General features: G+C 34.3%; 1 protein-coding gene across 2 annotated transcripts in view; it reads right to left on the reverse strand.

The window, feature by feature from the left end:
- PHTF2 (putative homeodomain transcription factor 2) overlaps positions 1 to 27,338 on the reverse strand; it is a 111,353-nt gene that overhangs the window by 12,417 nt on the left and 71,598 nt on the right. For both annotated transcript variants that reach the window (XM_033088896.1, XM_033088897.1), the window contains 6 exons: positions 18,819 to 19,005; positions 17,141 to 17,296; positions 11,757 to 11,975; positions 4,234 to 4,362; positions 2,509 to 2,781; positions 2,157 to 2,288 (listed from right to left, as the gene is read on the reverse strand). In XM_033088896.1, the coding sequence (XP_032944787.1) occupies positions 2,157 to 2,288; positions 2,509 to 2,781; positions 4,234 to 4,362; positions 11,757 to 11,975; positions 17,141 to 17,296; positions 18,819 to 19,005 (1,096 nt within the window). The remainder of the gene's footprint in view (positions 1 to 2,156; positions 2,289 to 2,508; positions 2,782 to 4,233; positions 4,363 to 11,756; positions 11,976 to 17,140; positions 17,297 to 18,818; positions 19,006 to 27,338) is intronic.

The raw sequence follows: 27,338 nt of genomic DNA on the forward strand, positions 1-27,338 counted from the left end.
GTTTCTTAAGCACCTGCTCAGAATGAGGCTCTGTGCTAGGTGCTGGAAATACAAAATAGATATAGTCCCAACCTTCACAGAAACTAGTAGGGAGTCAGACAGCAAGTTCACAACCACAGATACACATATGTGGTAAGTCGTGATGAGTCCCGTGAGGGAAAGCTACAGGATGCTCTGAGAAAATCAGAAGGGAGTTTGATGTAAATCACTTCCTCAGGGAGACCTTCCCAGGCCCCCACTCCTGGCTCTCAAATTCAGTGTGTGGGCCCGAGAAGGTCGCCCTAAGGAGGTGATATTTATACCCAACTATGGTGCAGGGGCAAGCTGGGCAGAAAGAAGACCATGTGCAAGAGCACAGAACTGGAAAGATCATAGTGCATTCACAGAACTGAGGCAGTCTAGTGTGGCTGGGAGGTAGGGAGGAAAATGTTTCAAAATGAGACAAGAAAGATAGGCTGTCAGTAGGAGCTAGGTCAGAAGGGCATTAGAAGCCCTATTAACATTTTGTTCTTTATCCTAACAGCAACAGAGAACCTCCAAAAAGTTCTAAGAATTACATGGTCAAATCTACATTTTTATAAGATCGCTGGGAGCAGACTGAAGAAAGTATTGGAAGGAGGAAATATGAATGCTGGGAAGCCAGGTAAGAGGCAACTGAAAACAGCCCAATACAGAAGACGACTGGTTCAATTGTGGGGTGGGGGAGCGGTGGAAATAAAAACAAATGGAAGTAAATGAATTCAAGACATATCTTGGAAGCAGAAAGGTGGGAATCGGTGATAAATCAGATGTTGGAAATACAAGGAAGTAAATTCCAAGGATAATTCCTAGGTCTGGGGTTAAATGTTCCCCTCACTGAAGTATAAGCTCCTGAGGGAAGGGACTTTCATCTCATGTACAGTGGATGACACATGGTTAACATTAACTAAATGTTTACTGAATAAGGTGATCAATGGACAAAAGAATGCAAAACCTACTTAGGGTTGATAATGACGGGAAGCTTGGGTTGGCTTCTCACTAAGCCACACACCAAAGACATATTCATCTCTCCAGACAACAAACATGTCACAGTGAGAAAAAATAATCTAAGCCAATTTGTAGCATTTCCCAATGGAGACTCAATTAGTTGAATAATAAGTTAAGCAAAGAGAATAATTAATTTTTTAAATAGAAGGGCAGACAAACAGTGCAAACTTTCTTCACTCCTTCATTGTTACTTCACAATAAAAAGCATTAAAAACCTAGGTATGCTAGAGGATATCTGGTATTTGGGTCACCTTTATTACAACATGGTTACACCATACGTAATGAAATACACTGCTACTTACTGCAGCAAAGAAATAATCCTAAGAAGTGTTTTCCTAAAACTAATTGATGTTCCCCATTTCCCTCCTGAGTATCTTTTTTTAATCTTATTTCCATAATTAGGAAAGTTATTTAAAAAGATTAAAAGAACAGTATGGAAAAAATGACTTAGAATCGCAAGCTAATATTTTTAAATAGTAATAGGTGCCACTTCAATGAAGGGACTTATTGATTACCGATTATTTTTTTCCAATTCTTTTTAAAGCAGTGGGCTCCCTCTGCTGGCTTGTGATAACCATTCTAGGCAGAAACAAAATCTTTAATCTAGCTCAGGGGTGTCCAAACTTTTTTCAATGGTGTTCACCAAGGGCCATATGCGGTAAAATACACAAATAGCCGGGCCACTCACTTGAGGTGGAATACGTATTGCCTCACCTGGTTTATTTAAGTAAACTAAATATATGTTTGGAATTTGCTGTGGGCCAATTAACAATGGATTGCGAGCTGCAGTTGGCCCACAGGCCGCAGTTTGGACACCCCGATCTAGCTTATGAAAGAGCAGAAATTGGTGAGATCATGAACAAAGATAAACTCAGGACAATCTGATCTTGAATCATCTACTTCAAATGCATTTAAAGCCTTGTAGACTTCATGTATTCTACTATAAAGAACTAGTGAAACATTTATTTTGGATTTCTGCATATGGATCGAAAAGAACAAGTATGGGTGACACAGTACGATGTGAATACATATGTGACTATACATCTAGACATACATACATATTAAGAAAGAAAGTGGAATTCTGAGAAAGAGACAGCACGTTAAGAGTACTTTTATCTCTATCATTTTACCTTAAGATAGGACCGGAGAGATAGCCACATTTTTATGTTCTGTACTTTCTTCAACCGGAAATGAGGAACCTCAGATTTTCGAGCCCTCCTTGCCGATGTTAAATGTCCAAAGAGTTTTGCAAAAAGTAATCGCTAAAAAAGGTAAAGGTAAGGATTAATTTTCAAGTAGCTTACCACAGAAAAAAAAAAATCAACAAAATATGGGTTGTTATGATTTTAATGGTTAAGTACTACAAAATCAAAACAGGAAAATAATTAGCAGGTCAAAATGAAATATTAAATACTTCAGAATACTTGGAATATTAGGACAAGAATAAAATAGTCTCTATTCAGAAGTCTGTATTATACCCACCTGTTTATAAGTTCTTTCTGCTACACAGAGCAAAAAAAAGAAAATCCACACAAGAGACACACGAACCACAAAACTTATAATAACCATAGAAAGAACTATGACATCTTCAGTAGAACCAAATGCAATCATGTAAAGTTCTGAAGCAGAATGTGTTGTGAGTTGTTCCAAGTCTGTAGCTTGGGAGAGTCGAAAAACAAATGGAGTTAAACCTAGGATTAGAGAGATTGCATTTCCAAAAATCTGGTATCCTATTCCTGGTATATGGCTGTTCACCTTTATAGAGAGAAAAGAAAAAAAGAAAAAAAACTTACACATATTTACCTACAGTAACATGAATTCCCATTAAGTATGGTTTTTTTTATAGCAATATGAAGTCATTTTGTTAAAATATATTAGTTTGAATACGAGTAATAAAATTATAAGTTACTCAAAGGTTGAGAGCCTATTACACATAAAAAAGTCATTATTTCTTCAGTTTTTAAAAACAGTTCATTATTAGCTCTCTAATTCACTAAGTAGATATAAAAGGATTAACTCTCTTGGTCTTACCCAGATCTTGAAAATATTTTAATGTATCTCATTATTTCAAATGTTAGACATATTCACAAATACTGCAATATTAAAGAATGAGATCTCACATCCACTTAAATTTAATTCATGAAAGAAAAAATTCCAGAATTATACTTATTTGATAAATTTGTAATTTGTGTTTTTCTTCAAAAATCTCAATATAAATGGATGTCTCTTTAAACTCTAAAATCATTTTAGAAGACAGTATGTTAGAGGGAGAAAATTAAATAAGAGAGGAGAAAAGAGGGTGGGGGGGATTATAAAAAACTGAAAATTAAATAATAGAAAAATATAAGATGGATGGAACTGGGAGGTCCATTAAATATCACCTAGCTAACTTTTTACCATCATATTATACATTATGTAAATGATCTACTAGTTCAGAGATTGTTAAGAGCACCAACTAGAGTTAAGTCTCTAGAGATTGCTTGTCTGTAGCTTTTCATTGCTCATACTGAGATATGTAAGAGGAAGTAGAAAAATTTCTAGACCCACTTATTTTAATACCTCTTTTATATAAAGTGTGTACAACAGTTCTAGCATAACAACCCACAAGGTATTTAGAATTGAGAGTTAAGTCATGACTAGTTGTCCAGAGGAACCAAGTAAAATTTAAAATGTAGCAATGATCTGATAAAAGAAACAACTGAATAGAAACTGAAATTAAAATCCATAGTAAATGTACTCTACTTCAAATTATTCAAAATGTTTACTACTGGTTGCATTACTTTTATACATTTAACTAGGCAAGCAAGTATCAATACTAATTTTCTAGTTTGAAATTTTTTTTAAATGTTTTGGGTACTAATGAATAAATGAACCAAAAGGGATGATAAAGAAAAATAAATCTTCATCAAAACTTGTATATATCTAGTAGTTCCTCAATTTGATCCACAGAAAGCAAAAGAAAGAATAATATAAAATAAGAAAATTTTAGATTTGTATCTACTCTTGTCACAAGAATGAAACACTAAAAGATCAGAGTGGTTTGCTGACAAATCACTGTTTAAATCACTGACTGAGCAAATACAGTTACCTTATTTTTTCAGGTTGAAGAAATGAGAACAGTAGGTTATAAATATTCCAGTAATTACTTAGTATATTAATAATCACTATCTTATCCTTGAACTAAAAAAATAAAATTTAAAAACTCACTCTGTTCATTATCATTCCACTGATTTCAAGTACAGACATGTCTGCTTTCTTACAGTCATTGCCTTCCCACACTATAGCACTTATTTTTTCTAATCCTGGGTGGGAACTATGGAGCCAGGGCAAATGACTCTACAAAAAATAAAGAGAAATCGGTGAATACATTTATCACATTTCATAAATAAAACATACACATGTATATACACACATAATTTTAACTATACTAAAAAATAGAAATTGGTGAATGCATTAATGTTTTATAAATAAAACACATATATGTGCATAGCTATATCTGTACTAACACAGACAATTTCAATTCAATGACACTAAAATTCTATCTTAAAATTAGCTAGCATATACATTGAACAGATGGCATAAGATATTACACAGTTATAAAAATGTGTAAGTTAAGAACTTTCCATAACAGATATTAGGCAACATGTTGTTCAAAAATACTCTAAAATGTGTCAGCAAAAGCACTTAGTTTTCAATCTGTCTACATAGCTACTAATATATTAATGTTCAAAGACAAATGGGCATCAAACTGTTCATATTACTGATTGTCCAACTTATGATCATTCAATACAAAAAAATGACAGCTGAGAATTGAACCTCTTTGAAAGACTAAATAGTGATATAATCTCACACTGAACGACACTCGTCCTCACATACCTACCCTTAATATTTGACTTAGTTATTTTTCTGATATTTTAATATAGCATTTCTCCAAAGAACTGATTTAACTTTTTTCTCAAAGCAAATATTGCAAGCTGAAGCACACAGAACTAGAAGCACTCTCCCAAGTAATAGTATGAAGTATTTCTCAATGTTTCAAGAAATAAAAAAGGTAAAAAGAAACACTGAAAGCTTTAATACAAAGGATCAGATGCTTAAGTTTGTTTGTTTTAGACCCATAAAGGAATAAAACTTCCAAATAGGATAGTTGGGGGTTAAAGGTAGCAACAAAATTAATGGAACAGTCATCTTTACATTAGATAGTGATAGAAGTAACACTAAAAGATTAGACTTAGAATGGGATGAATTTGTTGGCATTACAGTATTTCTAACTTATTTTATAACACATTTCATTAAAATAACTTTTGACAATGAACAGAATAACCTACCCTAGTTTTATTTATTCTTTGGTGGACAAAATGTGATTAAAATATGGTAAAGACATGTTTCTGTAAACTTAAGGAATACATTTTCCTCTAGGGAGAATAAAGTTGCATTGATTCATTTCATTAAAAGGATAAAATAATTCAGTAATATGTAAGAAAACAGAGAAAGGAAATTATTATTATTCTGACCTCATACATTAATTTTCTTTATGTAAAGCTATATATGCCATGTTTACTGTAAACAGAATAAAAACTGATGAATAATTATAGGCAAATCATAATGCTAGTGGTCATGCTATTGGCAAAGCTCTTTTACATGTAATTATTTGACTAGGAACAGGTTTCCTCTAAAAATTTATATTACCCACAGATATAGCATTTTAATATACATTAACCTTCAGAGTTATATATTTCACTATTTGAGATCCTTAAGAGCTATGATATACTGGTTATTAACTATCCACTTAATTTTTCAAATAATGTTTCACAATTTATCTCCAAATAAAATATTCTGGTTTAGGATAGAAATAATTTGCATCAAAATATGTATCAAACTTTCCCTGGAAGTTTAATAATTATGAAACATAATGAAACTAGAAAGCTGGGAACAAGCGAGAAGCTGAATGGAAAGTGTTAAGCCTGAGAGGCAACAGATTTCAACCACAGATTTACAGGCTTCTTTTTTTGTTGTTTTTGGTTCCGTTTTAACGCTCAGTCTGTAACAGTGAGTTAAAGGTTTTTCAATTACATGAAGCAAGGTACATCAACACCACAAAGGTCCATCTAGACACAGAAACAGGAAATCAAGAAGTCCTTCACTCTCCTTCCAAAAGTGCTCGTTCTGCCCAGCTACTTTGTCAGTTACTCTATCTAGCATCTGAGAATCATTTCCTTATTTCTAGAAAGCCAGAAAGCAATAGCGAAGAATGCAACTAGAAACTGGTGAATTTAAAAAGTTAATTAAAAGAACCCTATACTTGTGCTTGTCAAATGTATGTATCTATTCTGAAAGACCATCTTGTTGAAACAGGCACTGCCGAACTGTATGGAGGGCAGTATTACAGGAAACAATTTTTTAAAAAGGCTCAGGGGAAATGTCAGAGCAAATAATCCCATTTTTTCATATAGGTTCTTTAGTATGTTTTTCAAACTGAAATTTGGAACTCTTAATGATTGTTCTTTATTCTCATTGAAATCTCAACTGCTTTGCTCCTTGTTCATTCAAAACTTCCTTAAAACCATAATACTTAAATGGTGGCAGGTTTTATCTCAAATAAGTTCATCATGACAACTGCTTTACTGGAGTTCCCACCTGTGGGAACTGTACTCATTAAAATCTGGCTTTTCCTACTGAAAGATGAATTTCTCTTTAATATGGCTTTATATTTTATTGTATACTCAGCCATAATTGGAGGAGGAAAATTTTCTCCTGTATAAATGTTTCAGGTAGTTTATAAAGAAAATAAAACAAACCATTTAAAAAAACTAAAAAACAAAACTATAGATTTGGTAACATCCTGACTAGAATACATTGATTCAAATGCTCAGTTTCTTCATGGGAGGGATTTTTCAGTCTTTTACCGTGGGCAGAAAAGAGTCCTCTAAACCTAATAAAGACCTTAGTCAAACAAGAAAAAACTAGTAGCTTTTCATCAAAGGGAGCTAATTTCCATCACATGGCTACTAGTAAAACTGAAAACCTGAGCTTATTTTTCAGAAGTCTGAAAATAAGAAATGTGTGTAAAATCAAGTCTTTCATCCAAAAGCAAAACCAATGGATACTATAACTAGTTGTGCCAAGTAGAACTCTTAAAAATTTTCGTGTTACCAAAAAGGGAGCAGAATGGTGTGACAGATTCAGTGCCAATTTATTCTGTATAGCATTCATTAAACACAATTTTTAATCATTTAAGAAAAGCCTAATCAGCATGCTTAGAAAAATAATTTATTTCATTTCATTCACTCACCCAACTCATATTTATTAAACGCACACTATGTAACAGGCACTGTGTGACTCAACCAGGGTCCCCAATTTGAGGCCACTTAGGTGTCGCTGGGAAAACAGCTTACAGCATGTCCCTGAACCTCCCTCCCATTGTGGTCCTCAGTGACTCAGATGAATATGCAAACACTGCAGGTCCAGTCCCATGGATAAACTCAACCCTCTTCTCATGGATTGATCGCTGCTTTTTTCCTTCTTAAATTCCAGGAACCTTCCGCTATTCTCATGGACACACCCTGGACCTCTTCACCACACAGAATTGCTCCACTTCTGAAATGAATCTTCAAACACACCTCTCATCTTAACAGATCTCTCAAACCTTCAATTCTAAAACACTTGTTTCCTTGAATGCACCTATCTTTTAATCTATCAGTCCCTTCTTGGTTTCATTTCCTTCTCAATCTAACATGTCTAGACTCCTACCCTATCCATTATTTCAATCAGTGCACCATCCCCTCTCCTGTCCTTTGAATAGCAACTATTTGTTGAGCGCCTATGCTCTGTGACTTTCGGTGCATTATTTGAGCCTCAATTTCCTCATCTATAAAATAAAAACTAAACCACACTGTCATGGGTTGTGAGGATTACATGAGATAATGCAACTAGATTACTTTGCAAAGTGCCTGGCATATAATAAATGCTAATTAGATGTTTGCTATTGTTATGAGTATTACAACAGTATTCCAGAAACCATCACACAACTGTGTGGAATGGGCAACTACAAATTCATGTTTTCAGATTCCAGCTAGACCCTCAACAAAGTGACAGTGTGACTCTTTTAATGTGTGAAGTTGCTTGAATACATGCACACACATACTGTCTCTCTCCCCAGTCTCCATTTCCTGCAAATGGTAACTTCAAGCCTTCACCACCATCCACAAGTCCCATATGAGTGTCCTATCACCTCACTTCTTACTGTTAGACCCCCTCCCCTCCTGCACGCACAGAACAGAGATCATTAGGCAGTAACTATCTCATCGTCTTACTCGTTTATGCACTGCTCCTCCTCCTATCTCAACAGAGGATGTGTTCCTCTTACTGAGGAAGGCTAATTAAGCTTCCTAATTATGCTTCCCTTCCAGCATCCTAAGAAACCTCATCCAACTTTTTCTCCTGTACCTCTTCAATTTTTCCCTGCTAGTTTTCTCCTACGTATTATACATATAGTGCTACACACACACACACACACACACACACACACACACACACACACACACACACACACACACACGGTCAGATATTTCACAACTTGGGGAGTCAGGTGGGAACCAACACATTCCTTCAGCTCTATTTCCCCATCTAACTACTAGTTCATTTTCCAAACGTTCATGGCCAGCTTCTTAAAGCTCATTCCTCATTCTCACCTCTCAAACCCCTGCAGCAAAGCCTCTTTCCCCTGACACTTTTCCCATGGCCAGAGCCAAAACTAAGGGATATATTTTTTTAAGTGAAACATTTCAATCAGATAGAGAATAATAATACTTGACTTTATCATATTGTAACTATCCCCCCTTATTTGCTCCAGATATGTTAATTTAAAAAATATTACAGGCAAATTTGAAACTCATTTGTACCCTTCCCTACTCTCAATTCCTTCTTTCATTCCTCAGATCTATTATCCTAAATTTGGTGTCTATTATTCCCTTGCATGTTTTTATACTCTTTCTGCATATGCTATTATCAATAAACAGTATATAATATAGCCTTATGTTTTAAAACTTTATATAAATGGTATATTGTATGTATACTTCTGCAACTTGCTTTCTTCATTCATGATTTATTCCTTTTTATATTCACAAGATTTATTCCTTTTGATATATGAAGCCGAGTTCATTCAATTTCACTGCTGTTATGTTGTTTTATCATATGCCATAATTTATTAATTTTATTGTTGGCTATTAAATTATTTTTAATTTTTCACCATTATGCACAATGCAGTGTCATACACATAGAAATTATTTTTACATATCTCCTTGTGCCTATCTTCTAAAGTTTCCTTGGAGTCAGATAAAAGAGTCCTACAGTATGCAGGCCTTCAATTTTACCATGTAATGAGAAACTGCTCTCCAAAGCAGTTGTACAAATTTATAGTAACATCTGCATTGAATAAGAGTTCTTTCTTCACATTCTTGCCAACAGTGTAATTTATCAGATTAAAATTGTTTGACAATCTGATCAATATGAAATTATATCTTTGTTCTAATTTACATTTTCCTGATTATTAATAAGGCTGACCATTTTTACTTATATATTATCCATCTAGGTGAATGCCTTGTGCACATTCTTTGTCCATTTATCCATTGAGTCATTTGTGTTTTACTCCTCTGTTTTACTTACTCATTCTTTATATGCATTGTATAGTAATACTTTGACATGTTGGAAATATCTTCTAGCCTGTGGCTTTTTTTTTTTAACAATATTTATGGCTTAATTTTTTAGCCCAAAGTTTTAAATTTTAAGATATTCAAATTTGTGAACCTCCGAATTTTTGATGTTTTGCTTTTTGTATCTTATTTAAAAAATTCTTCTCATACCTGAAGTAACAAAGATTTTCCTCAATATTTTTTTCTAAATATTTTAAAATTTTGCTTCTTCACATTTAGGAACTATTTGGAATATATTTTTATTATGGATAATCATTTGACCCACAACCATATACTGAACAGTCCATCTTTTTCCATTGATTTGTAATGCTACTTATGTTATATATCAGGGATCCACATAAGTATGTATCTATTTTGGGGTTTTCTATTCTGACTCATTGGTCTATTTGTTTATATGCTGTCTTAGTCTCATTGGTGCTGCTATAACAAAATGTCAGAGACTGGATGGCTTAGAAATAACAGAAATCTATTTCTCACAGTTCTGGCAGCTATGAAGTCCAAGATCAAGGTGCCAACAGATTTGGTGTCTGGTGATTCCACTTCCTGGTTCATAGATTGCCCTCTTTTTGCTGTAACCTCACCTGGTCGAAGGGGTAAGGGAGCTCTTTGGGACCTCTGTTATAGGGGCACTACTCCTATTCATGAGGGCTCCACCCTCATGACCTTGTCACCCCCCACCGGCCCCACCTCCTAATACCATCACACTGGGATTAGGTTTCACCATATATATTTTGGTGGGGACACAACCTTTCAGTCTATAGCATACACATATACCATACTATCTTAATTATTATACCTTTGAAGTAAATTTTTATATCTAGTAGGGAAAGTCTCATGTAGCTCTTTGAAATTGTTTTTGCTATTGACAGTTTTTTCTTTAATGTAAACTTTAAATCAGTCTAAGTCCAACTGAAAACAGACAGACAAACAAACATGCTGGTAGGATTTTGATAGAAAAAGCAGTGATAATGGGTATCTCTGTCTTATTCCTGCCTTTAATAAAAATGCTCCTAAAATTTCATCATTAAATACGTAGGTTTTTAGAAGGTTCTTTGATAGCTACCTTTTATGAAGTTAAGGAAGTTCCTTTCTAGCTCTAGGTTTCTAAGGATTTACTTTTTGGTTTTATTTATTAGGACTTTTTGAGGACTTGGATAAGAGAGAGATGAAAGTGAGGAAGAGTGAGGATTTTAAATGACCACCGAGTCTCTGGACAAGGGAGTGGATGATGGAGCTGTCACCCACCTGAGTGCCGTAAGAAAAACAGATTTATGAGGGAAGATGGTATGTTTGCTTAAATCTGCAGTACTGGTAGGACATTCAAATGTTGTCCAGGATGGTATGCCCTACTCACATGTGGCCACCGAGCACTTGAAATGTGGCTAGTACAAATGAGATGTGCAGTAAGTGTTCACAATAGATTCTGAAGACTTAGTATAAAAAAAGTAAAATATTTCATTAATATTTTTTCATTAGTTGAAGTAATATTTTAAATATACTGGCTTAAATAAAACATATTAAAACTAATTCCATTTTTAAATGTTTTTAATGAGGCTATCAGAAAATTTAAAATTACGTATGTGACTCTCATTTTATTTCTATTGGATATCATTACTATAGCACTTGGAGATACAAATCTGTATTCATGAAATGCAGATTTGTGAATTATAATCTTACGGGTGGAGTTCAGGTCACAGGTGCAGATGACCTGACCATGATGTACGTTGAGTGAGAAAAAGATAATTGCATCTACAACACAATTTGACTTACAAGACTCCATTTACCAACAACCTCTCATGGAACATATGTTTCCAAGGTGAGAGACACAACCATAACATAAATACTGAGATTCCATGTTTCGATGAAGCCAGACCAAAGCTCATATTTAAAAAAAAAAAAAAAATTATGGGAATATTATTTTAATCGGATGTAAGCTTTTTCTTCACTTTTATAAAATCTGCACATACATTCAAAGGAGCGGGACTGATAGCCCCACATAATCCAAGACTGGAAACCAACCTGATGAAAAGGATCGTCTCTATATTCTTTTTTCACACATGGATTAATATGAGGATTTTCCACATCTGTCTCACTGGTACAAGATGATCGGCATTCTGCACAATGTAACAAGTCTTCCCATAACACATCTTCTGTTTCAGATTCGGGCCTTGTGCTCTCAGAATCCTGTCTGGAACTTGAACAGCGAGAGCTGCAACTAGTACCCGATTTAGGGGCATCCTGAAATCAAGATATTCTTTGACATTAATACAATTTTATGTACCCTTTCCAAATCAAAGGATTCTATTAGAACCATATATTGCTACTTTTTACTGAAACAACAAGTACACTGTCAAATGACAGTGAAATAGATAGCAAAACATTAAAAATACCTATTAGTTTTTAGAATGCAAAGATTGTGCCTATTTTCTCTTAAACTTTATACAAAGTTCAGCATTTAGGCAGGCAGAGATTAGCCTAAATTCTTATGGACTAACCCACTTTAACTGATATGTTTAATGGAGTTTTCGTACTTAGTCTTTTTTTTTTTTAGCAGCAATAGATTTCATGTATCTCAAAAACTGTTTTTGTTTCTCAAACAGAAGTTCAATAAATTGACAGAAAATTAACAAATAATATATACTAGGAAGATAATTGCCAATTCATGTTTTTGCGATAATCTATGGTATAAAAGTGAAAAACTAAAAGGCACAAGTTAAAGAATTTCTCATCAATTTACTTTTTTCCTAGGAGTTTTTAATATACAAAATAAACAGTTTTGAGTAAAATTTTAATTTAAATGAATGCAAAAGAACTTTTCCTGAATAAAGAATGGTTAACAGTCATCCTTATAGCAAAGTATGCTAAAATTTTTAGATATGTTTTATGTTTTTAGCCATCTCATCACTAAGATTTGTCAATTCTACCTTCAAAATGTCTTATAAAGACCCCTTTCTCTTTCCCATGCTATTACCAGAGTCCAGACTCTTACCACTCATACTTCATTTGCTATACAAGCCTCCTATTGGCTACTATCCAAAAAGCTTCCCTCTTTCCAGGCTAACCTTCCTAAAGTATAGCTGTTCTTTCCCTCCTCTGGCCCAAATCCTTAGGTGGCTTGCCACTGCTCTCCTGGGTCAAGTTCAAATTCCTTCACCTGGCATGCTTGTCTTCAATTGTACTACTGTCAGACCCTATTTTCCACTTCGCCGTGCCACGACTTTCTCCTCCAGTGACACTGGGCTGCTCCCTAGCCCTTCAACACAGCTTGTTGTTTGCCATGCCAGCCTCTGATTATGTTCCTACCGCTAATTATTAATCCTACTCTCCTTTAAAGCTCACTCAACGAAGTGTCAGGAAATTGCCATCTCTATCCTTTTCTAGCTGGCTTACCTTGTTTCTGAGCCTTCAGTTTAGTCATCTACCAATGAGGACTAAAACTACCTACCTTAAAGAGATACTGAAAATTAAATGAGCACTATAGCTTTTAATACAAACCTGTACAAAGCGGGGTCTCAACAAATGTTAGTTTAAAGCCTTTTACTTAGAGTAAACACTTTGTCCCTGAAGTGAATTATTATTTAAATTCATTTGGCAATAAAATTCGCCTTGCTATCCAGCATCTACATTATTGTCTGTGTTAATTAAATGTTTGTGTATTTTCTGTTCTCAAATAAATCATAACTCAAATATACTATAAGTCCACGAAAGACAGAAACCAAACACTCTTTTTTTTGCCATCCTTACCACAGGTAACAAAATATCTTGAATGAGTAAGATACATTATCAATAATTAATTCACTGATATTAGAATGGGGCACCATGAATCAATATTTAGTGTATAAGAGTACATGTGGGAGGAGGGTTGTTTGTCTGAGTGAGAAGTAAAATTTTTTTGAAAGAGTTGAGTAGGAGAATGAATCAAGAAATAAAAAGAGAAAAAATGACAGAACGAAAAGGGTAAAAAAATTAGTCTGTTATTTTTTTTTATATAAAGCACTCCAAAAATATTTCAGATTCACTAATGTCAAGCAGAATACTTGAAGCATAAACAGTTTTCATCACAACAGTTTTCATTAGCTTGTAAGACACAGAATGTATTAAGCAATCGGTAATTGATAATTTTAAAATTTTTGCTAAAGCTAGCTTATAATCTATCACTAATTTCTGATGCAGACTTGCTAATCAGATATAGAAATAACAGGATTAAAGGCCTGATGACTGTTGAACAAAAAACAATGGGCAATTTCAATGATAAAGAAATGTCTATAATTCCTTATAAAAGTGTTTTGCCAAATACTGATTAATAAGTGGGCCATTTTACAAATGTAAAATATAAAAATTACTGTCTAAATTGCTTACATTTCAAACAGTATTTTACCTGCAATATTTAGGTGATTAAATGGTCGCTGTGAATTCCATTACACATTGCTGAATAGCAAAGTTTAGAATGGAAGAAAACAGCTCAAGTTAATAGCTCATTTAATTTGGTTTGTTCTGCTCATTTCAAATCTTTAGACAGATTATCTAAAACTGAGCATTTAATAAAATTCTGAGGGGAAAAATTATTTATTTTAAGGGAATAAGCATTTATCACTGGAATGCTTTGTGTCAGGCAATTATGCATAATCTTATTTAATCCTAACCATCTGTTGAGGCTGCTCTTCTTCTCTCTCCATTGTAGAGGCAGAAACAAGCTCAGAGAAGTGAAATAATTTTACCAAAGTTTGACTCCAAGCTTGTGGGTTCTTCATTATGCTTGCCATCAAGTGTTACTTTTATTAGATGTAAAGCTAATCTATAATAGGGAATAAAAATAGAAAGACGCTGTAGAGTTAAGAAAGCAGGACAGAGTAGAAAATAGGACAAATGCTTAAAAGAAGCTATCAATTCCCCAGGATACCCCTTACACCCCAGATAATCAAGTTATTCCACCACCATCTTACCACTGGAGACTGGAAGAAGCCAACCAGATAAAGTATATAATAGAAAAAGGTAAGAAACTGGGGTGAGGATGGGGCAGACAAAGTGGGGGTTAAGTGAAAGTCTACACACTAAATGACAAGATCACCACCTCATCCCCAAGCCCCTTGAGGCCAAACGCCATGGTAGCCTAGAATAATATCTGCCACTCCATCTCACCAAAGATTGAATGATACTTCCTAAAAAACTAAATTCCCCTAAAAAAGCAGATCTATAGATACTGATACCTGGGAGGCTTAAACAAATGGCTGGGTCCCTGACCAGTCATCTTACAGTCAAGCCCACCAGTCCCACCCATGCACAAAGTGCCTCCCCAAATGATTTACTTGTGGTTCATCCTTAAAGAAAAAATATCACCGGTAATTTAAAGAGAATATTGTAATAGATACATAAAGACGCAAAACAACACTACAAATCTTCTGTCTCAATTTTACTTATTCAAAGGAGGTTCTGTTTTGCTTTTTAAAAATATGCTTTGAAGTTGGTTTGATTTGAGAGTCACTATTTTTTGGAACTGAAATGCAGCTTTTTAGCTCTTCTAAAGTTCCTCATCTTACAGGTGGAGAATTTGAAAACCCAATTTTATTTTTATGTAATCTTTTACATCGTTAAAAAAAATTTAAAATAACCAATGCCTACTACCTAATTATAAGCCTCACTTAGCATGAAATCTAGAAGCTATTAAGCAACATATTTATTTAAAAGTTAAGGTTGGTGAATATTGTTTTGTCTTCAAGAATCTCAATACTTCAAAACACAGCACAAACCAAAAAAAGAGCAAAGGTTATGGGGGTGTGATAATTATCTCTAAAGCCAAATAACTTATTGTATAGAAAAGTGGAGACCTTCTTCTATAGGAGATCTTGAATCCCTTCCAGGACTGACTGACTTCTATCTGTACGTAGAATAAGACTGCGGATTTCACAAGCATGGTTATCTGGTTTCAGAACAGGGGATAGGACATCAGATGATGTGGCTGAAGAAGCAATGAGCAGACACACTGGAATTAGTGTCTGTCTGATAGAGACACTGAGAAAAGAAACACAGCCACAGTCACCAGAAAGATTAACTAGAGGTAAAATCACAGAGAAGAACATCTAAAGAACAAATAACTCTTCACTTCTTAAAACCCTCCAAGTATTCACATTCCAACACAGCATATTTGAGTTTTCAAAAGTTTAACCCTAAGCCATCAAGAAAAATATGCTAATATAGTCCAAAAAGAGAAGATTATGTTTACTAAAGAGTGACATAAGAAATAATTCATTTGCCTTGAAGCGAGATAATGAAATGTTCTATCCTTCAAATAAAAACTGAAAATACAACTGAATAAAATTCTTTTTCTATTTACCGTATTTTCCCGTGTATATTGTGCCCTATTTTTGCCCAATTTGTGAGGGAAAAATAAGGATGCGCATTATACATGGGTAGTACTAATTCCGTATCTATATAAATGTTTTTTATTTTTATTTATGCTTGAGTCAAAAGTGTAACTCTAGAAATCAATAACGATATCCATATGCAAAATAATGCCCTGGGATATGATAATTGGTTTAGTTGAACTTACGAACTTGCAAGGATGAAGAGTTCTTAGCCTTCTATGACGCGTAAATATTCTAAGTTTGTTACCGGTACATAAAATTTCTTGTACTTTATATCTGGTTCTTGTGTTTTGTAATTATTTGTTACATAAAATTTCTTGTGCTATAATATGTTAAAAAATAACTGCTAAAATTCCTTTAAAATACAAAAAACAAGTACCTAAATGTAAACAAAATTTAAATTAAAATTTTAAAATGAAAGATTTTTTTCCCTGAAAGTTTGGGCCAAAAACATGGGTACGCATTATACACGGGAGCGCATTATACACAGCAAAATGCGGTAAATAGTTTCAAGAAATGTGGTAACTTCAAGAGATTTGATAAAGTTAGAAAAAGGTTTAGAAAAAAACAAACATTAATAAAGAAAAATAGAATCAAAGAAGAAAAATGATTGAATTTAATAGTATGAGCAACTTAATAACTGGTGACAGTAACATGAAGGAAATTACTTACAATAATATAATAACTTTGCTATAATCAAGAAGTTATAAAGCCTTTGAAATTGCAGAAAAGACTAACACAGGAACTCACAGGTTGTCTCTCCAGGATGTTCTTCTTTAACAATAAAAACAAAACTGAATGTATGAGTCTTCAGAGATAATGCACAAAATGAGTACAAATATGTGGCTATTTATCATGTGTGCAACACATAAATCTAAAACTGCTACTCTATAAATCCTGATCATACAACAGTAAGATATTGATACTGATGGGAGATATGTTATTTCAATAATTATATTCAATTGTTGAAAGAAGTTGTAAATTGGTAACATACATAGTAGAATAGAAATGTATGTACATATGTAAGGCCAAAGTATATACCTCATTAGGGTAATGTTTCTTATAATGGTGTGACTTTCTATTCCGAAGAATGCTCTCAGAAGTCCTGTCCACATGACGGCGTAATGGGTACCCTGTTTCAGGACCTTCCTCACTGGAGACTTCATCAGAGACATTTGTTATTGTCCTTTGGGTATCCTAAATTGGGAGTACACAAAGAAGATTATTGCCCTTTTCTGACTTACCCTGTAGTTTTAAAAATGAAAAATTTTAAATTATGCATACATATACACATACAGCTTCAAATACCTTCAAAAACCTCAAGATAATTGATCAGTACCACCTAATTTTCTGAAAACAATGTTTTAAATCAGTGACTATATTGGTATTTTAAAAGTAATTCAATAGCCATTTGTCAAATATTGTTCTATAACGTTTCTGTTCACAAAAGAATTTGAAGTAGCTTACAAAATTAAAATTTAGGATAAAAACAGAACAGAGACCATTTAAAATAAGGTGAGAGAACTGAGATGGAACTAATTACACTATTTTCACAAACTGAAAATGTGATCAATTATAAGACCATCACTGGCTTACGAGGCAGGAGAAGGTGAATGACAGTTGAATGCGTGCACGTATCAAACAACATTATATACATATCAATTTGTAAGAGACATCCAGATTTCAGAAATTCTGAAATTGAGAGACTCCAGAGCATAAGTGTCATGGACACTTTCATGGTCCTCTCATATAAGTTTAGTACGTAACACATACCTGCAAACGTGTTTGAAAACTGTTTGATGGAAAACGTATTTGCTGAGTGATGACAGTGATGTGAGGCTCACGTTATCAGACAGCAAATGCTTCAAAAATCTAAAGTCAAATAAGGGACCGACTATATTTCATTACAGCCCCATACTATTTACTGTGTACCTACTGGTACTGAAAATACATGTACTGTCAAGGGGTAACACATAGTCCTTTCAAAATTAAGAGAATCCTCTTTTCTTTACATATTTTCTTCAACACAAATGTTCATGCTCACATTCCTAAATATAACAGAGGCAACATCTTTCAATTTGATCGTATTTTAATACTATAACAGCTGTTAGAGAATAAATTATTTAACCAAAATAAAAATTCAGTGAAACAGAGGTAGAAGATATTACATTATGCTTTGTTACAAAAACCCAGTTTCTTTATTATTTTGGAAAAGTAAACAAACGTTATCTTAACAAATACATCCTCGATAAGAATTTTTTTCCAATTAAAAACAAAATAAATGTGCTGATACCAAAGTTAACGAAGGTAGAAGAAACAAGGTACTATTATATTTTCTTAGGGAGAACATGAATGGAAGAAAAGTTTCCTAGTTTACATTCTAGAAAAATTCAGACGTTCCATTTAAAGCAAATTCTTACACAGAAATGGGACAAGAAAAGATACGGTTTAATAAGTATCAACTATAAATTAAAAGTGCTTTAACATTTAGAAAAATTGGTGTCATTAATCAAGTCAAGAAGGTGCCAGGTTATACTGGCACTCAAGTTCATTCACATTACTTCATCTGATTTTCAGCTTCATCCACGTGATTTATAAAGGTTCACAGAATAAATTCTGGAGAAAATACATAGTTCAAAGACAACTGCTGTGTCTAAGTCACTTCTCATTAGCTAACGTAAAATCACACAAGCAAACTATTTTAAAAAATCACACTCACTTTGCTGGGTATGTTCCTCAGTGTTCCTGTGTTCCAGGTGGTCTCTTCTGGTCGAATAGTTTCACACTGAGGTTCATGGCTTTGTACTCCATCTTCACTGCTCTTAACAGTCTTTTTCCCATCAAGGGATACATAACCATTGTCAGTCTCAGTTGATTTATCAATTGAATTCTTTGCTTTCTTCGATCTAAAAAAAACCATGCAGAAGTATGTTATGGGGACTTAGTTTACTTTGGATGGGTTACTGATACAAATTATGATCTGTTAATAATAAAATCTGGTAGTTATTTCTCAGAATTTTAATGGCTATCTTATTTTTACAATAAATGAGAAATATAGTATCCATCATGCAAAATAAATTTATAAATCAATGTCCCAGTTCAGCTTATTTTATATGTTCTGAGGTCTTACAAATAGCAATTTTAAGGACATGCCCTAATTTATCAAACAATTCTTGGTCAAAATTACCTGGTCTTTGAGCAAAATCTAAATCAAAATTTTGCCCATTTTTTATGGTTAGTAATATATTTTTAAAGTTTTATTTATAAAACTATCTCAGTTAATTATCAGGTCACATTGCAATTAGTGGTTTAACTTAGTTTTAATACTCTCATTTACCCAAATATATTACCATTGTATCACCATTGATATATATAAATATATATCTCTGATAAATTAACAGACAGTGGAGACATAGGACCTTTGTTACATAAAAAAATGTGCAAAAAGGGAAAAATTTATACAAGGTTCTAAATAAAGAAGTAGAAACAAAGAACACAAAGAAAATAACCTCTTTCACCCACTGAAATACTCTGAAAAAATATTAGTAATCATGTTAGCTTATAAGTACCTAAAAGGCATTATAGGAATTAATTTTTTTCTCAATACATAGACTACAACAAAGGAAATAATAAGACATTTCTGATCAATAGGCAAATGTTTGAGGAGTCCTCTTCAGAGACTCCAATGAGTGTAAGAACGGCTATCCAAAGGAAATGGTTAGTAGAAATACAATGTACGTGCTCAATGCAGATTAAGTCTATCATAAACATTATTAAAGAGCAATTGTATTTAATTATATTTAAATAAATCCCCTTGAATTTTCCCCAGAGTACCAGTTTTGCAAGAAAGGAAAAATGAAACTAGTATATTGCCTTCATGTAGATGAAAAAAAACAGAAGGTTTTAAAAATGCACCAAAAAAGTTATCTTTAACGTTATAATTACTCAGTTCTATTAGAATGTTTTAGAATTGTGCAGGACCTTAGCATTCCGCTATTCTACATGCTCATTTTGGAATAAGAAATTAAAAGAGGTCTAATTGACTTTATTTAAAGTCACACAGCCAGTTAGAGGCAAACATTGCACTAGATTAAGACCGCCTGACTATGAGGTTAATTATATTCTCCACATAACCTCCAACTGCCCACTCTCTGGGAAACTGCCGTTAGTATTTCTTCTTAACGCACTCCTCAAAGCCGAGAAAGTTTCTGTCTTATACACACAACCCCTCTCCTTCCTGACCTTCTCCTGCAAGGTGCTAAAGGGGACAGACAGACCATACTTCCCATATGCTTGACAGAGGTTCAGTGCTTTCTAGTCACTCACAATACATCTCCACAGAGTTGCAAAACTCAGCTCGATCTTCTGACCCTTTTCTTTCTATAAGACCTTAAGACACATGAAGAGACCAAGGAAATGATCCATAGAACAAAGATCATTTAAGAGTGGCATTGGGAGGGAGCAAAATGGATTACAGTGGAAAGGAGAAAGGGCAAAAACAGAAAATAAAAGTTGCAGAGAAAACTGGTGACCTTTTCTGCCCAGGGAAGAAAGTGATAGAAACGCCAGTTACCAGTTGTTCCCTTTATCTCTCCCTTTAACATTGTGCACCATGAAGATGTGGGAAAAGACCAAGGGAAGTGAAATTACTTTATAAAAATGGGAGAACTCAAAGATAGAGGAGTTTTTTGGAAAGGTTATAAAGGTTCATGGAAATTACATCTAGTGCCAGGTTCATGGAAATTATACTGGGCTAGAAAGGGAGGGGGCAAAAGGAGGTGAAGGAAGACTGGAAAGTTGGTAGAACCAGTAATCAGACAGGATATGCAAGAGGAGAAATTTATCTGGGAAGAAAGATGGAAAGATGGAAGCACTCAGGAACATCCTAAAATAAGCAGGCATTTGAAAACAGGCCTGGAGGCCAGTGGTCAAAATAGAAAAAGTGGCTGAAAACTTGCAGAGTGAACCAGCACTGGAGAGGCCAAAAGATAAGGGTCCAGTGAAAAGGGCTTTGAGTTAGTAATAACTGCGGCTCTAAGGATCATTCTTTCCTTCCCAGGACAGGGTATCACCTATGTTAAGCAGGGGAAACAGTGCTAGTAGCATCCATTCCACACGGTACCCTTCAGTTATCTCCCACTTACTCCCTTCCTTAGCCCTGCCTCCTTCCAATCTTCTCTGGGTTGTTTCTCTCCTCAAAGTATGTGGAACACTCTCAGGAGTCATGAACAGTAAGTTACTAAGCTATAGTAGCTATCTGATGTTTCTCATGAACTAAAGGCAGGTAAGTTGCAAACCAAGCTGAAATGACAAAATACTAAGTTCATGTACAACATCAGAGTTTTTACAAAGAAGCTCAAAATATAAATCATGCAACTTGGCAGTGGCTGGTAATAATAACACTTGCGAGAGTACTGTTGGAGTGGGACAGTAGCGGCAGCCCATTCGAAGACAATTTTAGGGCAGGGTGCCAAGTGCAGCCCAGCAGGACTGGGAGATGGGCTACATACAGAAGATTAATAGAATAAGTAAGTATATTGAGGACAATGGGAACTTATTTTTCAGTGACAGAGAAGGAAAATATAAATAAAAAGGAGAAAAGATAAAATAAACTCTGTGGTATTGTATATGAATTGGAGCTATCATTGCAAATTTATGGTTTATGCTATATCTAGAAACATATAGAAATAAATGTAAACGTAAAGGGATACACACACACACACACACAGTTTCTAGCTCTCCTATCGAAGGCCTGGGGGTTGAACACGCCAATAGTAATGAATAATGAGCACACCTAGCACTCAGACCTTGGTTTCTACAGAATACTCTCCTTGAAGGAATGGCTGATTCCAGGGCTGAGGCAGAGGAAGTACAAGTTGAACTTGAAACATTCTACTGTGCCAGGAAGTAAGGGAGTGCTCAAAGAAGGATGGGGACATGTCAAAAAGACAAAGAAACTGCTCAGAGGGGCTTCACTGGCCAAATTCAGGACAATCTGATCATCAAAATAAATGAAAGTAACAAATTAAATAAAATATAAATCCATGAGTAAATAAATAAGGGAAAGCTTTTCCTTAAAGTAGAATGCCAACAAATAAATGTAGAAGGAATGATGGAGTTAGAAAAGTCACCATTTGGCAATCATAATAATAATTCAGGCAAGAATCATCAATGGATGCTAAAACTAGAAGGAAAAGGTAGGATGAGAAATGAGTTGTTTTCATAATCGTACTGTATGCGCACACAGGACATTTATTGATCAAAAAGGGAAAAATAAATAAACTTACAAGCAGATACTATCTTAATCAAGCGATTAATGTAAATATCACTAGAAAGGGAACAAAATATACATTGCTTGCCACCAGATAGGATGCAATGAGAAGAATAAAGTATCACTTCTATGATATTCCTGCCAAAAATACGTAAGTTTAATCGTGAAGAAACATCACACTACTAACCCAGCCGGACACTGCTAAATGTTGAACGACCAACTCTCCAGGGGTGCAAAGTCCTTATTTGTAGTGTTTCCTGATTTCCATGGTGTACATAATCCCTCCATGGTCAATTGCAAGTACCAACTGATAATGCTGAACACTGAATTGGGAAGAGAAATGCATATTCGACTCTCCCAAGTCACTTGGAGCCAGACCCAGAGCACCACTGGCACAAACCCAAATTAAGGGACATTCTACAAAGTGACTGCCCTGTAGTCTTTATAAATGTGAAACACATGAAACTTGTCCCTAAAAGTACAAACTGATTTGCACCCTGATAGGGGAATTCTTTGGATGTGAGCATAGAGGAAAGGCTGAAGGGAGAAATGGTAGGAGAGCTAAATTGCAATTAATGCAGGTAAAAAGGGTCAAAAATTGTGACTGTTCCAGGTGAGGTTTAGTTTCACATTGACTGTACAGTATCATTCATATCGCAGTTAATAGCTGAAAGTTAAAACTTTACAGAATATTAATTTCTCAAAAGGAACACAGGTTACCGAGACTCACATGTTTAAGTAATTCTCCCCTTCCCTTGTTTTAGGGAGTAATAATATTAAGGAAAGGTGGTGGGAATAAGACTTATTAAACAAATAAATATTGTAAAATTCTTTGAGTATTTTTTTAAAGGAAAGCTACTTCTATTTAAGTGAACTTTAAAATACGTACAAAACAAACTGAAGCAAGGTAAATAGCATTTTGATTTTAAAACAAACACGTATCATTCCTTAAATCATCATTCTCTACCAAAAATAAAAAGCAGGGTAGAAAGAAGCTGGTATTAGGAATTCACATACAGAAAGAAATGGTACTGTTTAGTACTATCCACAAAATATCTACCTTTTGATAGCTACACCTAATGCATATAATACATTTACTTATTAAAACGAGAGTTAACAGTATTTTCTTAGATCAACCCAAACCCCGTGAGTCACAGGATCTGTGCAGAGAGGTTAGCAGTATTTTGAAAACAGGAAACATACAACAAGTCTACACTGATTTTACTTACTCCATGATTTAAACAGTATTTCCTGCACTGGATTTTGAACAAAAAGCATTTGCAAAGAAATAATGTGCAATTATATTGCAATGGTCAATGCTTACAGTTTTATAACTAGATTGCCACTTTAATCTTTGGATGGTATGACCTGTGTAGTGTTTTCTTTAAAGTATTATGCTTGACATTCAAGAGGGATAATAGCTCTATGTCAAAAATACTCTCAAGAGGAAATGACCTTTAGAAATATATGCATAAAATTACCTTAGTTCTTTTGGGAACTAAGAACTTTTGTGAACATCATTTATCAATGATGATCTTAGTCTTTTCTGAAAAAATGAGAACAAATGTACAATCTACACCATAAATAAACCATAACACTGGATGTGTTTTTCACATTAAACACTTTAAACGAAAAGTTAACAGAGCTTTTAAAGAACTTACTAGCTTATAAAATCTACTTATAAAATCTCAAATCTACTGTACCAAACATGAAAACCAGCGTGTTTCTATATTAAAAAGCTAGTCAGGTAATCAAAAACACTTATGATACTCTGTATTGCCATGGGAAAAGAAAAGTTGGAAGTATTTGTTGGTGCTCTCAAAAATATTCAGAGGTACACGAATAGATCCAACTGAAGATCATTCTTTCAGCATTAAAAGACATTAGAGAGTTTCTAGAGGGAAAGTTAACAGTAGCAGATAACTTCTGTTCTAGAACATAGTATGAAATTGGTAGTTCTACTCTCATTTCCACAAGGTTAGGCATCAAGCGGAGAGGGGAGGTTAAGGAAACAGAATACATAACATCTCAGATATAAGAAAGTGACACAGGAGCCGACATATTCTGTATCCCTGCGATCTGGAGCTATTCACACACCCTGAGTATGTGCTAACATAGACCTTCAAAGACTTTTGGGCTTCCAGGTAGCCTCTACAACACATAAGTTTGAGAAGTGTGTAACAAATTAGGTTTATTTATGGTACTTGTAATCTTTCTAGGACCAGTCCAACTCTAAAATACAGTGATTTTAGCAAATTTAATGAGTTATCTAGTATGGCCATAAGATAGTCTTTAAAATCTGGGCTATACTGGCATTTACACGGTCTTCATCCTTGTCTGTGGAAGACAGGCAACAGAGCTTCACCCAATTTACAGCTTAAATGACTGAACTGTTTAAAGTCACTGAAAAACAAATTTTAATCCTTAATACCAAAAATCTCTGCTGGGACTGCATTCCACTTTATCTTATATTATATAGTGTACTCCATTAAGTAAAGAAAACCAATTTATTAAATCTGTGACTCTAGTGTTAAATACAGTAAATACGAAGGCTAAATGGGACAGAAATCTTTAAGGTAGGTCAGTAGGGCATATGAGTTAACATGGCAACTGGTTTTATTCTGGTCTCTGTGTCTTAAGCACCAAGTTTATGTTGCTTGTTCTACTGAAAAAAAGAGCATAATTCCTATTGACTGTTTTTCAATAATATTGTCAAGGTCAAATGAATCTTAAAGGACAAGAAATAAATCTTAGGGTCTAACCGAATTCTGAAATAGGTATTATGCTGAAGAGATATGCAAGCTAGATGTAATTCTTCCTATTTGATATTTTTAGTAGAAACGATAATCATGCCAATTTAAGACTATAATTCACTGAAATTAAAATACTAAATCCTTAGAAAATATGGTTCACTTCTATATCTGTTTAAACTCATACTTTCTTTGGCTTTGTTTTCTCAGGTGCATAGTTCTTTTACAGTAATTCCTAATTTTTTATGAGAAATACTATGTATGCCTTGCTTTAAAAAGAAAGCTTTACATTTGACAAAATCCAGCAGCCATTTATGATAAAAACCCTTAAGAAAATGGGAATAGAGGGATATCTCAATATAATAAAGGCCACATATGATAAACCCACAGCTAACATCATACTCAATGGGGAAAAGATAAAACCATTCCCCTTAAGATCAGGAACAAGGCAAGGTTGCCCACTTTCTCCACTTCTATTCAACATAGTGCTGGAAGTTCTAGCCACAGCAATCAGACAAGAAAAAGAAATAAAAGGCATCCAAATCGGTAAGAAGGAAATAACATTGTCATTATATGCAGATGACATGATACGATATATATAGAGAACCCTAAAGACTCCACCAAGAAACTATTAGAGCTGATAGATGAATTTAGTAAAATAGCAGGATACAAAATTAATATTCAGAAATCAGTTGCATTTGTATACACCAACAATAAAACATCAGAAGGAGAAATTTAAAAAAAACAATCCCATTTACAATTGCTTCAAAGACTATAAAATACCTGGGAATAAATTTAACCAAAGAAGTAAAAGACCTGTACTCAGAAAATTATAAGACACTGAAGAGAGAAATGAAAGAAGATACAAATAGATGGAAACACATCCCATGTTCATCGATAGGAAGAATTAATATAGTTAAAATGTCCATACTGCTTAAGGCAATATACATATTCAACGCAATTCCTATCAAACTACTAACGACGTTTTTCACAGAAATAGAACATATAATCCTAAAATTTGTATGGAACCATAAAAGACCCCGGATAGCCTCAGCAATCTTGAGAAAGAAGAACAAAATGGGAGGTATCACGATACCTGACATCAAATTATACTACAAGTCTACAGTAATCAAAACAGCATGGTACTGGCATAAAAAAAGACACATAGATCAATGGAACAGAATAGAGAGCCCAGAAATAAATCCATGCCTATATGGCCATTTAATCTACGACAATGGAAGCAAGAATTTATGGTGGGGTAAAGACAGTCTATTCAATAAATGGTGCTGGGAAACCTGGACAGACACATGCAAAAAATGAAGCTGGACCACCTCTTTATACCATATACAAAAATAAATTCAAAATTGCTTAAAGACTTAAATGTAAGATCTGAAACCATAAAATTCCTAGAAGAAAATATAGGAAGAAACTTCACAGACATTACCCGGAGTAAGATTTTTACTGATATATCCCCTTGCGCAAGGGAAGTAAGAGAAAAAATAAACATGTGGGATGACATCAAACTAAAAAGTTTTTTTCACAGCAAAGGAAACCATCAATAAAACAAGAAGGGATCCTACTGAATGGGGAAAGATATCTGCCAATGATATATCTGATAAGGGGTTAATATCACAAATTTATAAAAAACTCACCCCTCAACTCCAAAAAAACAAACAACCCAATTAAAAAATGGGCAGAGGACATGAAGAGACATTTTTCTAAAAAGGACATACAGATGGCAAACAGACATATGAAAAAATGCTCAACCTCACTAACCATCAGAGAAATGCAAATAAAAACCACAATGAGATACCACCTCACCCCAGTCAAAATGGTTATCATCAATACATCAACAAACAACAAGTGCTGGTGAGGCTGTGGAGAAAAGGGAACTCTCGTGCACTGTTGGTGGGACTGCAGATTGGTGCAGGACTATGGAAAACAGTATGGAGGTATCTCAAAAATCTGAAAATGGAACTACCTTATGATCCAGCAATTCCACTCCTAGGTATCTATTCGGAGAAATCCAAAACTCTAATTCAAAAATCTTTATGCTCTCCTATGTTTATTGCAGCACTATACACAATAGCCAAGACACGGAAACAACCGAAATGTCCATCGGTAGATGACTGGATTAAGAAAATGTGGTACATTTATACAATGAAGTAGTACGCAGCCATAAAGAAGAAAGAAATCTTACCATTTGTAACAACATGGA

Source organism: Rhinolophus ferrumequinum, chromosome 20 (genome assembly GCF_004115265.2).
Source record: "Rhinolophus ferrumequinum isolate MPI-CBG mRhiFer1 chromosome 20, mRhiFer1_v1.p, whole genome shotgun sequence".
NCBI classification, from domain to species: Eukaryota; Metazoa; Chordata; class Mammalia; order Chiroptera; family Rhinolophidae; genus Rhinolophus; species Rhinolophus ferrumequinum.